Raw genomic sequence first — 15,841 nt, 5'->3', positions numbered from 1 at the left:
ATCTGCCCATTTACAGAGGAAGAAGTAGAGGCACAGAAATCAGCTCGCTGGAAATAGGGCAGCTAGCAAGCAGCGGAGCAGGGACCCAGTCGGAGATAAGCTGGCCCCGAAGCCTCTGCTCTTCCTCACCGCACAGAATGCCCTCTGAGCACATGCTCCCGGCTTCTGCAGACTCATTCAGAAACTATATAGGGCCTCATTAATACATGGTGTATGTGATAACCTGATATAAATAGTAGTTAAAAAGCAGACAGACAAGAAACAACATGCTAACATGCTCCTGCACACACCTTACTGCCTTACACACCACGCTTTGAAGGCTGGGCACACCATGGCTCCCCAGCGCACTCGGACCTGACTCGTCGCCTCACTTCCTCTGCTCTGCAAAGAGCTTCTGCATTGCCCTCCTCCGTGCCTTGGCTCGCACCAAGCCCCTTGTCTCCACCACAGAAAACTAATTGAAAGGTTCTTCCCAAGCCTCTTTGAGCGCTCCTCTCAGACGGGCGTTCTTGACCACCTGCCTAGAACAGCGTGTCTCTTGTAGTGTTTGCGGTGTGGATGGCTTGTTTTCTATGGCAGCTCACAAGCCTCTTGAGGGCAGAAAACATGTCATAGATTAACTTTTCTTTGTATTCTCCAGAGAACCTAGCTGAGTGTTATGCACTTAATAACCACACAATAGGACTTCCCTGGAGGTCCAGTGGTTAAGACTCTGTACTTCCACTGCAGGGGGACGTGGGTTCAATCTCTGGTCAGGGGAACTAAGATCCTGCATGCCATGCCGCATGGCCAAAACAAAAACAAACAAATCTTTCCCCAAACCCAAACAAACAAAAATCCCTACGCAATAGCTATCTGCTAAATAAGAGAATAAACAAACTCTCTCCACGTTTACTCCCTATCTCTAAGGCCCAGCCACAGTTAGGGTAAGGATCATTCTACAGAGCGAGGAGGCAATGTGATACTTTCAGATTTGCCTAAGCTCACAGGGACCAAGACAGACTGTGATTCTATAGGGAAAGGACTTCACACAGTCCCCTGTAAACTGCACATACAGCATGGAGACCTTACAAAGCATGCAAGCTTCTACGTAACAACATCGCTCTGGCCTGTGTATCCACCAGCGCCCACGCTACAGGCACGTCCCATGATTACAGGTGAGATGAAGTGAAAGTCGTTCAGTCGTGTCCGACTCTTTGCAATCCCATGGACTATAGTCCATGGAGTTCTCCAGGCCAGAATACTGGAGTGGGCAGCCTTTCCCTTCTCCAGGGGATCTTCAGTCTTGAACATATAGACATGTGTAACCAATCCAATTTCTGGAGAAAAGACATTTATTCTTTATTTTAAAAAACAATAACATTTTCCTTTGTCTCTTGGTGGGATTTGCTCAAGATTTACCTTTTCAAAATGACTATTCTGATGCAGTAAATACTGCTGTCTGCCCTCCTCGCTTGCCAATTCCTGATTCTCCTTATCCTACTTGCTCCTTTGGTCTACAGCAGTGATTACTTCTTAATAAATGACATACATATTTATTATACTTCGTACAATAAATTAGAGTAAGTTTTGTTATAATACTATTTATTATTGCCTGTCTCCCTGCCTCTAGAATGTACACTCATCGAGAGCTGTGATCCTTGAAGCCAAGGTCTGTCTCTTTTGTTCTCTGAAGTATTCTAAGCACCTCGAGCAGTGCTCAATCAACAGTTGAATGAACGAACAAATAGATGGTGTCAGCTTCCACTTTACCCCACACCTTGAAAGCCCTGGAGATAGTCACTCTAGCCCAAAAATGTTTTTTCCCTCTTCCAGAGAAGTTGCTTTAACTCCCAGCTACATTTTGACCATTTATCCTTGCATAACTATCAAACTGATAACCTCTGTTGCTCTCAGTTTTCCCATCAGTGTGATGGGATTAATATCCTTCATTCAGAAGAGCTGCCATAGCTCCTCAATATATACACCACCCTCCCCCCAAATATATAAACACACACACTCTCTCAATAACTGGCATCTCTATACATGTGTATATGTATGTGTGTGTGTGTTGTATCTACATACAGACTTACGTACGCATACTCTTTTCTACCATTACTTCCCCAACTCTAAAGACAAACAGCACAAAAGCCGGGGGATACAGCAACTGAAAAATGTCTTAACTCTACACACCCCTGGCTGATATACTGTCAGTACTGCTGCTGCTGCTGAGTCACTTCAGTCGTGTCCGACTCTGTGCGACCCCGTCCTTGGGATTCTCCAGGCAAGGACACTGGAGTGGGTTGCCATTCCCTTCTCCAATGCGTGAAAGTGAAGTCGCTCAGCCATGTCTGACTCCTCGACCCCATGGACTGCAGCCCACCAGGCTCCTCCGTCCATGGGATTTTCCAGGCAAGAGGACTGGAGTGGGCTGCCACTGTCAGTACAGAGCCGGAAAACAGCGGCAGGACCCTGGCGAGTGATGGTCACAGTGTACTACCGTCGATGTCCCAAAGCTGGCAGCTAGAAGCTGCTCCCACACCCAGAACAGGTTCCCTAAACAACACACATCAAATAGAAGCCTTTCGATTTTTATAAGTAAAGGATTAATTCATCTTCAAGAGAAGCATTTTAATTAAAAATGACTTTTCTGGGCTTATATCCAGATAGAAATAAAAGGTAAGATTTAACAAGGTCTAGGTTGTTTGTTTGTTTTAACTTAAGGGCCCAGGGCTTCCCAATCCTTTTCACATCAAGGCACTTGCAGAATATAACCTTTCTTTGGCACCTGGGGATAAAGAGACGCTGCAGGTGACTGCCTGGAGCCTCCAGCCCCTCGAGGCCTCACTCAGACTCCCTGGGTGCTGAAGGGGTCAATAAAGACTTAAGACACATACAGCCATGTGAAGCTCTGCCTTAGTGTTTCTTGGACTGGGGACCTAGCAATTTAGATTTTTCTCCTTTCACAAGAACACAAGTACTCAGGAAGAATGAGTAAATCTGGCCGCTAGTGACAAGAGCGAGCCTTTCTTCATGACTCATTCCAGAAAAAAAAAAGCACATTGACCAGCCGTCCATTTATAACTTACAACATCAGCATAATTTCATCTTTTGTTTTTGATTTTCCATTCTGAAATTCTATTTTCTGTGTAGAAAATAAACAACGGAGACAGGCCAAGCTTAGGTCACCAAGTGCAATCTGTCAAGGAATGTTTCATCTCTGGACAGCTCAAGAGAATTTCTACTTTATGTTTCACAATTTTGCACTTTTAAGAAATATGAGAAAGATGTTAAAATTCTTCAAGCATAAGGTGCTGTATTATACGGTCACATTTTGAAAGGATGGAATTGATCATTCTTCCATTCTACTTACTCATAGGTTTTGGTGCAACAATATTAGTAAAAAAAAATTTTTTTTCCTAAAAACATTCATTTCCTTATTCAGAAAACTCCAACAGAATTTATACTTAAGGCCACCTCCACTACTGACTTTTTATTTGTTTCCACTGCTTCTCTTTACAGCAGAGAATAAAGGGTGGTTGGTCTTATTCCTCTTTCCTGAACAGTGATTCCTTCAGACACCTAGCTGACCAAAGTGGCCTATCGTTCTTTCTTTCTTGGTATTCTGCTTCTTTTTCCACAAAAGTAACACCAAGATCTATCTCTGTTTTTGTCTTGGTGCTGTCTCTCCCAGCCCAGCACCCCTACACCCACCCCCATAAAGATCTTAACTCTGGCCCTAACACAGAGTGTATCAGGGTGTAACAGACTAAAGCAGAAATGCCTTAGCTTCAGTCTCTTTTTAAGACTGATGCCTTCATCTTTTGCTGTTTCTTGGTTTCTGTTATTCATACGCCCCCTGGTCCCTGAGGGTTTAACTGGCTCACCTGGCTTCTAGCCCACAGCTCCCACACTGGGAGGTAAAAGCCTTAAAGGCAAACTCATGATTTCACTGAGCCTAGAATAGGGCAGGCATTCCACAGTGTGAACTGAATTCAATCTTGACTACTTTTACATGGTCCCAGCAGCTCCCAGGCCTAGGACCTATATGGTTGTCCAAGTTTGAGAGGCTTTGTTATACCCTTAAGGACAACAGAAGGTGTGCAACTGTGAGTCTGGCTATAACCTAGGTCCTGAGGATTCTGTATTTCCAGGTTAGCAGTATTAAATGGGAGACCAAAGAGAAATGCTGAGAAAGATGAGCAGAGGGAAGGAAGGTACAATAAGTACTTTGAAAGGTCTTTTACCAGTTGTAGCTTTGCAGGATTTCACTGGCATCCTCTGTCCCTCTATATAATATGGATGGACTTGTTTCCAGTGTTGTGGTATATCAAATTAGACTTAAGCAGACTAATTGAGTGACAAGGGATTAAAAACAGAGCAAAGATAGATTCTTGATTTGGTTTCCCTAGGCATAAAAAGTCATTATTCACATAACTATCAGGGAGGCAGCAAGTTCTAAACACAAGAGAAGCGCAGGTTTTAATGTCTTCTCTGTACCCTGATTATCTCTGTGACTTTTATTTCAAGTCACTCTCCCAGGCTCACCTCAATTTCCTCATCAGAAACACAGAGAAAGGTGTGTGTGTGTGACAGTGTGTGGCCTAGGCTATCTGAAGCCCATCCCTGGTTAATATTTCATGTCAACCCAAGGATACAGCAATCCTACTCAGCTCTGCAACTAGAAAAGCAGAATCTTTTAAACCCAGAATTCTCAAAGTGCAGAAATCAAGGCTCCAAATTTAGGGAGCTGGAATAAAAGAATTAAAGTGTTCAACAGATTCTCCTGGTAAAGATGGAGGCAATGTAATACCAGGAAAGGGACATGTAGAACTGTGGAGATTATTTGGATTAACTGAAGAAAAAAGAGTATCTTTGCCTAGAACATACATATAAATGCAAAAGTGGTTTTTCTGCTTTAATAGCAGCTGAATTTCCTCAACTGCCCACTTCAGCTTGCCCAAATGAAAGAGCTTAATTAAAGAAAGAGCAAGGATCACCTTTTATATGTCTATACCATAGGAAAAATAACTGAAATGGGCAGGAAATGAAAAACTTTAGAACTCAATCTTTGACTTCAAATAGTATATATTTCCTTATGAAACACCCAAAGGTGAGTTAAGTACCCAAGAACCAGAATAAATCTTTCCTCATGATTGTTGGCCAAAGTCTTCCTCCATACAAGAGAACTTTGTGAACTCCAGCGCGATTTCTTGGGCGTGATAAGCAACCTAGCAATAATGTCAAGTCCCCAACGTGAAGAATTCTGGCAGCAAGAACAGACGTTTAATTCTACTTAAAAGACAGGGTAGCCCTGCTGGTGTTGTTCCCAAATGAGGTAATGTCCATGACTCTTATCTAGTCTTTATTGAGATTTAATGTCATTTACCACTGGCTCTAGTGAACCTGCAGGATAATCTCACCTTTTCTGACATGCTTACTTACATCCATTTCAATATGGCAATTACGAGCCTCTGGTTTTTAAAATGATTAAGGAACAAATCCCACATGTTCTTTCTTTTTTTCCATGTCCTATAATTTGAGCCTTTCTTCCATGGTTCCCCAAAATTCAGAGCTCAGCATATTTCTTGTTTGCAAGGTATACTACAGAGATAATTCTGAGGTTTAATATATTTATGTAAACATTTTTCAAAGATGTCAAAATTTATAATTCAAGAAACTGTTCTGTGAAAGAATTTGTTTTCTGATACAAAATGATTTCCTGCTTTTGAAAAACATAACAATTTTCTATTTACTTAGCTGGCTCTGAAAGTCCCATGGAGATGACTTTTCCTTTCAAGCCCTAATATCGCTTTCTCAGGTGCAGGTCTTTTACTGATTTCAAAGGTAGCTTTATGCAGAGAAGGAATGTATATGCTACAGAAGGGAATGAGAAAGAGAGCCCTCCCCATCTTAACCGCTCCTGCTTTCCCCACAAAGAACAACAGAGTGAAACAGAACTATTGCAACACAGATGAGACACCCGAATAGACATGACAAAAAGATTTTCACATGCCTTTGACTTCCTTTTTATCAACCAGGGTATAAACCAATCTTGGTAAAGACAGGAATCTGTTTGACAAACACAAACACAATACCGGCACCCAACACCCATGTAGTTGTTGTTTTTGCCAACACTCAGGAACAAGGGCAACAGCCACAAGCACCCCAGCGTTAGAGGGTTTTGACTTTCCCACACTGTTTCACATATTATGTAGCAGAAGAAGTAACTTGGAGAGTATCAAAGGCCGCCCAGAGACAGAATAAAAGACTATCTGTTGTTGCTGGGCAGACTGGTAGAACGCAAGCCAGACCTTTTAGAGGTGAGTGGCGGAATGAGGATGCGAGGCCCTTTGTACCGCTGGTGGAAGAGCCAAAGCAACAATGTCAACCTCACTGCTTCTAAGTTTGGCCAAGAGTGGCTCTTCAATAAAGACAATCGGATGCCCCCCAACAATCCGAACCTTCCTTCTCACTCAGCTGCATCTCTGAAAACCCTGTTCTGCATGACTCATTACTGAAGCCTCCCTTCAAAGAAACAGCAGAGTCTGACAGAACTATGTGGGCCTCAGGGTCCCATCTTTATAACCAGGATAATGACCCCTACCCCTCTTCATCACAGGGATAAAGTGAGGACCAAGGGAGATGAGTGCTTAGGAGTTTGTACTAAAGAAACCACCAATGATCCATAACACACATAACAGAGGCCAGAGCATCTGGTCTGGGACGCTTGGGAGTTGCACCATCTTTTCAGGAGATCTGCAAGATTAAACTATTTTCAAAATGACACTGAGACATTACTTCCCTCTTTCATTCTCATTCTCTCCCAAGTGTACAGTGGAGTTTGCCAGAGGCTACAAGGTGTGTGATGATGTCACCCCTCTAATGACTAATGGAATGTGTGCTCATGAGTTCCTGTGTTTTATTTTCTGTTTTAGTTTCTAACTAAATTTTGATAGACAAAAGCCACTTGGGATCCTCAGAAACTGTTCAAGAGGGTGAGGAGATCTTGAGACAGTTTGAGACCCGCCACCCTAGAAGTCTTGTCCCACCCAACCCTGCAGTTCCCAGGGGGGCTGACTCACAGCCAGTCTGAGTCTTTCTATATGCTGCTCCCCCTGCAGGGTAGGCATCCTTCTCCCCTTCCCTCAGCTACTTTCCACCCTCTTCTTAGATGTCATTTTCTCTGGGAAGGCTTTCCTGACATCCCCAGGACCAATCCGGTGGCACTGTCTGTGTTGCCCTAGTGCCAAGCACACTCACTTTCTGGTCTTCTTCTTTTAATAAATTTATTTATTTAGTTTTGGCTGCACTGGGTCTTCGTGGCTGCACAAGGGCTTTCTCTTTGTTGCGGTGAGCAGGTTTCCGACTGTGGGGGCTTCTCTTGCTGTGGAGCACAGGCTCTAAGGCGCATGGGTCTAGCTGCCCCAGGGCATGTGGGATCTTCCTAGACCAGGGATCGAACTCACGTCCCCTGCACTGGCAAGCATATTCTTAACCACTGGACCACCAGGGAAGTCCTCTTGTTTATTGTCCTCAACTCTGTCAACACAAACTTTGTCTCTATTTTGACTTTGACACAGTAGTATAAAGAAGTCACTCAACAAGTAAATATTTGCTGAATATATACAACAAACATGGAAGGAAAGTAAAAACCAGGTTTATTTTACATTCTCAACTAGACAGAATAAGTTACTAAAAACATTAGTTTTCATTATAGCACAGATATTAAAACTATGAATAATAATAATGATAAGAATATTTATGTATCTTTCTATGGACCAAGTACCTTATATGCATTAATTCATTTATTCTTCACAGAAATCCCTAAGAGGTATATACTACTATTATTATCCTTGGTTCAAAAGAGAAGACACAGATGTATAGGTATTGAGTAGTGGATCTGAAATCGACACCCACACAAAACCGGATCCAGAGTTGCAGGCTTTAATCACTCTACACACTGCCTGCCACGTCAGCAGTGTGGACTGCAGGCTTAGAACATACATTTGGATCTCAAGGCCATCTCTCAAATCTGCTCACAAATCAGAAGCATGACCTGATATTTAAATCCCATCCCAACCCCACTCCACAGCAGCCACATGAATAGCAGACCCCACTGATACCAACCTGTCCCCACGTTTACAGCCAGGATTTAAAAAGGACTGTTTCAATAAGAAGCCTATTTCTCAATCATTTATTGTACTTGAGTCTTGCCTAGAGAAATGTTAAGTTAAAAGCAATAAGTCATTTTGCTTATTTATTCAAAAGAGAAGTCTCCCTTGTAGCACAGAGAAAATAGGAAAGTAGGTTTTGATATTCAATGTACTAAGCTGCCTGATGTGTATTAAGGAATGCTCATAACTTCACTGTGAACAGGGAGTGGCCCAGAATGTTCTTCAGGCATACTTGATGGAAAAGACACAACTTCTTCAGAGAGGAAAGTCAGATGGAAAAGCAGGCCATAGAAAACCTAGATTTTATTGCAAAAGATGTTCTGACTGAATCACACTGTGACATTGCATTCAAGTTTATGATGAAAAAAAGCACACCTAGGAAATATTTGTTCTTTCAGCAGTAGAAAACAGTTCTATGCATAAAGTGAAAAGTCCGTATATCGAATCGTCACCTGCTAACAGCACCAAAGTTCATCTAGCAGTATTCGACAAAAGTCATAAAGACTGACTTTACTTACTTGGAGAAGTGTCCCATGAATATGGTTTTGCCGGAAACACTGGTCAGTGCAGTCAGGGAGTTTGGCCAATAAAGTTTGGATGGTATTAGGGATTTCGTCCATCATGACAAACGGGACCAAGGCACGAGCTGCCATTTCACGGGAGCGGTAGACAGGTGAGTGACCACATCTGAGAAGAGACAAAAACACAAGACCATTCAATACACATATCTACATCCACACCTTTGTACATGCTGATGCTCTATCTAGCTCTGGCTGAGACATCCCATGGCAGGGATGGGGGAAGGAGTTGCTTCCTATTCCAAATGATGTTTTTATACTTCCCTGATTTCAAATGATTTTTTGTTTCTTTGTTTATATTAGTTCTACAGGTGACTTTGCCCTTCTCATAAACATCATTAACATCTATGGTTCTACCACAGATTGTAGGTTGTGGGCTGTCGTATTGCAAAGGATGGAAATCAGGAAAGCAAGTGTGATTCAAGTATGCCAAAAGAAACCAGGCAGTTTCAACTAGTGACAGTTACATAAAGCAAGGGTAGAAACACTTGAGGTACAGTATAGTTAAATGTGTCTGGCTAAATCAGGTTCATGAAGAGGAGTGGAACTGCAGGCTGAGAAGTGGGTCCGGCCAGACCCACTGGGGAGTGTCTGAAATGGCCAAGTACAGGCTCTGAATTTATTGTCAAGAGAACAGGAGATAGACCCTTGGGTCACCAAGTCCTTGCCTCACACCCAAAGAGCTTGGAGAGAAGCCAGTTCCTACGTAAGTGAAAGTCAGGGACAAGAGGTTATTTTGAGATTCTACAAAGGGCATTAGAAAGGCAAGTCATCTACGGGTCTTTTTTTTTGTAAATACTTAGAACCTGAGAGTCCACAACCATTTTGTTGAAACTGTGCACCTAAGAGCCTTCACAGACATAGTCTTAATTGAAAGGAAAGCCCAATATGGTTAAGTCTTAGCTTAAATAAATTCTTGACTAGAACTCTCAAGACTTAAAGATCTTTCATCCCATTAAAAAAAAAAAAATTCAACTTACAGAAATGTCTTAAATGCCAAGACAAGAATGGGGAAGACCAGAAGATAGCAGACTCTGCAGGGGAAAGAGATGGCCTCTTATCTTTTTTCCAAAATTAATCAATATTCCAAGAAAAAATGACTGGCAAGATCTGGGTCATGAGGCCCATGGGGCCACTGATGCTTAGCAGGTAGAGAGATAAAGCCCTATGACTAAAGTGTAACACTTCAGAGGTATCACTGACACGTATCTTAATATGACAGTAAAAGTACAGATATAGTTCTGTACGATCTAAGCAAAACTCCGTCTTGGGGAGAAGGATAGGTAGGAGAAAGTAGGGAAAGAAGAGAAAGAGGTAGAGGATAAGTCAAAACACTGTGTTGTTTTTTCCCCTAAGACAGCAGGCTAGAGATGGGCCAGTCAGCACACACTTCCAGGATGGAGAATAGCTCACCTTACAACATGATGTGAGCAGACACTGAAGACTAAGGCTACAGTAGAGAGCTAGAGATTTCCCAAAGGTTTTGACTGGGCTTTGCCAACTCATCCATTTTCTCACGTGTCTTCCCTTTAAAATGATTAAACATTTGATCTGTAATTGGCGAAAGGAGTCAAATGTTTGCTTTTGGCCCATGGTGGGGGTGGGGAGGGGCACATAGTGGGGGAGTGAGTGAGAAAACTTCAATTGATGGAGAAAAGAAAATATTCTGAAAAAGCTGAGATTTAATTAGCAAATGACCTCACCCAGTACAGCCATCTGTCGGAAGCTTCCTGGGCTGTCTGTTCCCCCACCCTTCTGACACATAATACTTTGTGTTATAGTGTGCTTTATGTTACTTAAAAAGCACTTGTGTATAAATGTTTCTTTTCAAATACAAATAATTCTGACATGGTTACAGATGTTTAGTTTCTAATTAGCAGAAACCATACACTAAAGAATCCCCCAGCTTTTGCTCCTGACCTTTTACAAATGATGATTTCCCAAAGGAATCTGGCATCCGTACAGGAGAAAGAATGGAAAGTCGGAGAAGTGCCAGAATTTTCTGCTTTCTGATACTCTGAACTAGGGTACTTTCCAAACGCACACAATCAGGTTAAAGAGAAAAACAAAACTGCCCCTCAAAAAAAGTAATGCAATTATAGAAAAAGAGAAGAAGCCTATTTTTAAAGTAATATTTAATTAAGTACCATTCATTCTAAAGCAACGACTAAACGTAATTTAGAACTCTTCTCTCATGGCAAATTGTTTAAATGGAAGGATAGATTCTAGTACACACACTCACACACACACAACTATCAAGTTAAAAAAAAAATTTCCAGGATACTGTTTTGTCAAGTCTTTAAGGACAGGAAATTCTTGATTCACACACTCTTGAAGCCTGGTTTGGAGAATTTTGAACATTACTTTGGTAGCATGTGAGATGAGTGCAACTGTGCAGTAGTATGAACATTCTTTGGCATTGCCTTTTGTAGGGATTGGAATGAAAACTGACGTTTTCCAGTCCTGAGGCCACTGAGTTTTTCAAATTTGCTGACATATTGAGTGCAGCACTTTCACAGCATCATCTTTTAGGATTTGAAATAGCTCAACTGGAATTCCATCACCTCTACTAGCTTTGCTCGTAGTGATACTTCCTAAGTCCCACTTGACTTTGCATTCCAGGATGTCTGACTCTAGGTGAGTGATCACATCATCGTGGTTATCTGGGTCATTAAGACCTTTTTTGTACAGTTCTGTCTATTCTCGCCACCTTCTCTTAATATTTTTTGCTTCTGTTAGGTCCATACCATTTCTGTTCTTTATTATGCCCATCTTTTCCTTGGTATCTCGAATTTTCTTGAAGAGATCTTTAGTCTTTCCCATACTATTGTTTCCCTCTATTTCTTTCCATTGATCACTGAGGAAGGCTTTCTTATGAAACAAGAAATTTCCAGATGTACATGAACCTTCCAGAGTATGTGAACCAAGAACTTCCAGATGTTCAAGCTGGATTTAGAAGAGGCAGAGGAACCAGAGATCCAAATGCCAACATCTGTTGGATCATCAAAAAAGCAAGAGAGTTCCAGAAAAACATCTACTTCTGCTTTACTGACTACACCTGCGCCTTTGACTCTGTGGATCATAACAAACTGCAGAACATTCTTAAAGAGATGGAAATACCAGACCACCTGACCTGCCTCCTGAGAAATCTGTTTGCAGGTCAAGAAGCAACAGTTAGCAACAGACATGTAATAGTGGACCAGCTCCAAATTGGGAAAGGAGTACATCAAGGCTGTATATTGTCACCTTGCTTATTTAACTTAAATGCAGAGTATATCATGCAAACTGCTGGACTGGATAAAGCACAAGCTGGGATCAAGATTGCTGGGAGAAATATCAGTAACCTCAGATATGCAGATGATACCACCCTTATGGCAGAAAGCGAAGAGAAACTGAAGAGCCTCTTAATGAAATTGAAAGAGGAGAGTGAAAAAGCTGGTTGAAAACTCAACATTCAAAAAACTAATCTGGTCCCATCATCTCATGGCAAATAGATGGGGAAACAGTGGAAACAGTGACAGACTTAATTTTGGGGGGCTTGAAAATCACTGCAGATAGGGACTGCAGCCATGAAATTAAAAGACGCTTGCTCCTTAGAAGGGAAGTCATGACCAACCCAGAGAGCATATTAAAAAGCAGAGACATTACTTTGCTGACAAAGGTCCGTCTAGTCAAAGCTATGGTTTTTCCAGTAGTCATGTATGGATGTGACAGTTGGACCATAAAGAGAGCTGAGCATCAAAGATTGATGCTTTTGAACTGTGGTATTGGAGAAGACTCTTAAGGGTCCCTTGGACTGCAAGGAGATCAAACCAGTCCATCCTAAAGGAAATCAGTCCTGAATATTCATCGGAAGGACTGATGCTAAAGTTGAAACTCCAATACTTTGGCCACCTGATGTGAAGAACTGACTCACTGGAAAAGACCCTGATGCTGGGGAAGATTGAGGGCAGGGGGAGAAGGGGATGACAGAGAATGAGGTGGTTGGACGGCATCACCAACTTGATGGACATGAGTTTGAGTAAGCTCTGGGAGGTGGTGATGGACAGGGAAGCCTGCATGCTGCAGTCCATGGGGTCGCGGAGTCAGACATGACTGAGCAACTGAACTGAACTGAGGGACAAGAAGCAGGTGTGATGAGATCCAGCTTTTCTTCAGGTATATGTGACCTGGAGTGTGAGGGAATATAGTCTTTTCAGCTCTAAGTGGAATATATTTGAAGCTAAAAATCTATCTTTCCCATAGATACAATTTTCTAGTTTTGATTCAGCACAGGTGCCAAAATCAGGCAGAGACGATCTTCAGGAATGCATCATCCTGTTTTGGACACTGGGATTTGTGACCTGGACAAGTTGCAGGAACCTCTCTGGATCTGTTGTGCAGACAGTAGTGGCAGTTATCGATCCCCAGTGAGATGGTGTCTATGAGAACACTCCAAGAAGGAAGGTACTTTGAAAACACAGTTTCAATAACGTGCCATGGCCCTGTTACAGTGGGATTGGCAGAGTCTAGGAACGGCAGGCCTCCCTGTGGCTCCAACGAGAGAATTAAGACTGTGGTGTGAATGCTGCTGTTGTCATTCAGTCACTCAGTTGTGTCCAACTCTTTGCGACCCCATGGACTGCAGCACGCCAGGTTCCTCTGTCCTCCCCTATCTCCCAGAGTTTGCTCAAATTCACCTCCATTGAGTCAGTGATGGTATCTAACCACCTCATCCTCTGCCGCCCCCTTCTCCTTTTGCCTTCAATCTTTACTAGCATCAGGCTCTTTTCCAATGAATCAGCTCTTTGCATCAGGTAGTCACAGTATTGGAGCTTCAGATTCAGCATCAGTCCTTCTAACGAATATTCAGGATTGATCTCAAAAAAGAAAAGAACAATAAATTGATGATATGATGGCAAGGAGGATTTTTTTTTTTTTTTTTTTTTTTGCCTTCATTATAAAGTGATGAGGACGACTCTGGAGGCCGCCTGAAAAAAGTGAGACAGCTTCTACTCTTTTAAGTTTCAATTCTACTCATTTTAAGTCTCTGGAAAACAAAACAAATGGATTTTGAATCTTGAAGGTTATTTCATCTATTATCATAGTTTGGAAAGCATTTTCTCAGTACCTCAGCTGTGTTCTAGGCCTGAATACTAAATTGTTCACAAGATCTGCAGAACACACAGACACTGGTGTCTTAAACCTCTAGCTCTCTCCCTTCAATAAACCCTGTCCATGTTCATTTTAATCGTACATGTATCAATTACCTACTGTGTTCCTGGCCCTGGGTAATATGAGAGATGACACATTCGTAATAGTAACACCTGCACCCCACAATTGTACAACCCTTGGCAGCTTATAAATGCCTGTACATCCCCTATCTCTCTATGCAGCATTCCTGTAGGGTATGGGGGCATTATAAACCTCAGTTAATGGACAAAAAGTAAAATGCAGCTCAAAAGGCTCAGAGAACCCTCCATGATGGTTAAGCAGCAGCTCCAAGACCAGAACTGCCAGCCACGACTCTGCGATGGAGCTTGTGGGCTATTTCAAGTTGTAGCTCACACCTGCGTATTGGAGGACCATAAAAATATCTCCCAGCTAATGAAAACATGGGCCTGAATTTACAAGTATGTGGAAAATCTCTAAATTAGTGGGTTTTTTCCTTTTTAACATTTGTAGACTCATGAAAACCTTTTAGAATCTAATGTAAACTGTGGATTTTCTCACCAGAACAGTAGATTTACGTGCATACACATACAATTTCCCACCAGTTCATGGCTCATGCTCAAAACCCTTGGGGCAGAGTTTTCCAGATCCAGGTCAAGAATCTGCAGTTGCTTCTTTGCAGTGTGCCTGTGACTGGCAGGTAAGCACTCTGCTTTAGAGATATGGGGATGGAGAACAGGATGCTGTCACAGGGAACCATCAGCTCAGGGGGAGCCAGCCAGACAGCCTCACGATCACCAGTCAGCAGTACCCATGGGGGCATTCAAGGGTGTACAGCGGCACAGAAAAGAGAACAAGAGGGAGAGTTCGAGTCGTTTTCTGGAGGAGATGAAGGATCTTCAAGGGAGGGTGATACACACCTTCAGACTTTAGGAAGCCTGGCAGGCCCTGGAAATTTTAGAATGCACGATTCTGAGCAGGGAAAAAATCATTCTTCTGACATCATCCAGTTTCACAGTGTGGTGGCTAAGCTTTTTCTCCAGGTGTTTCTCTTATATTTAGCCTCTGAAATCTATTCCGGTGGAACATTTCACAGGTAAGTGGCTGGACGTCACTCACAGCTGTCAGGCATGGAGATATTCACTGAGTGCCCAGCAAAAGCATATGCTGAGTTATTAGGAACGAGGGAACCAGAGAGAATCACTGCCCAGGTTGTGGGGAGTCTAGAATCTAGTAGGAAATTTGGGCCAATCAGCCAGTGCCTACTGGGATCATGAGAAGTAAACACAGGCTGCTGTAAAGGAACTGAACTGGGACACCCAGAAAGGAGGGTGGGTGGTCTGGGTCATCAGGGTCCCGCTGTGACTAAGTGGGGTCAGACAGAAGGAAGATTTGGGTTTGACAAGAAAGTGGTACCCTCTCTATGCCTTTCTGCCCATGACCCCAAACTGCCCCCCAGGGCATGCAGTCAAAAGGGAACTGAGGTTTATTAAATGATTACTGTGTACCAGAACTGGCTATGTACTTCAGAAACACCATTTTATATTAAACCTTCATTATAAGCTCAGCATCATCAGCTATATTTTTAGATGAGAAAAGTAAGGTTTCCTAACATACTAAAGTCATAAAACTAGCAAGTGGCAGATCCTGCATTTTAATTAGGGTTTGTCCACCTGCAAAATTTAGTCAAAGACTTTGAACAGTGCAGCTGCCTCAAAATCCTCAGAGCCTTGAAAACACCAAATGTTTCCAAAGTAACATGTTCAACCTAATCACATTGAGGTATGAATGATTTATGGAACCAACCAGTCCCTAATTGTTAGAATGTGGAGCAGAACAATAAAGATGATGATGATAGTAACTAACATTTACTAAGGATCTATGGAGGGCCAGACCTATCGTTAAAAGCTCTGTGCTTTTAATCCTTACAAGGCAGAAGGGCTGAGAGAACATTAG

The 15,841-nt window shown here is 42.4% G+C and overlaps 1 protein-coding gene across 2 annotated transcripts in view; it reads right to left on the bottom strand.

Annotated features, from left to right (window-relative positions):
* Positions 1–15,841, bottom strand: part of THADA (THADA armadillo repeat containing) — a 325,428-nt gene that overhangs the window by 137,468 nt on the left and 172,119 nt on the right. For both annotated transcript variants that reach the window (XM_065929363.1, XM_065929364.1), the window contains exon 29: positions 8,675–8,843. In XM_065929363.1, coding sequence (XP_065785435.1) covers positions 8,675–8,843 — 169 coding nt within the window. The remainder of the gene's footprint in view (positions 1–8,674; positions 8,844–15,841) is intronic.

Source organism: Muntiacus reevesi, chromosome 3 (genome assembly GCF_963930625.1).
Source record: "Muntiacus reevesi chromosome 3, mMunRee1.1, whole genome shotgun sequence".
NCBI lineage: Eukaryota > Metazoa > Chordata > Mammalia > Artiodactyla > Cervidae > Muntiacus > Muntiacus reevesi.
This window is presented reverse-complemented; position numbering and strand designations above follow the sequence as displayed.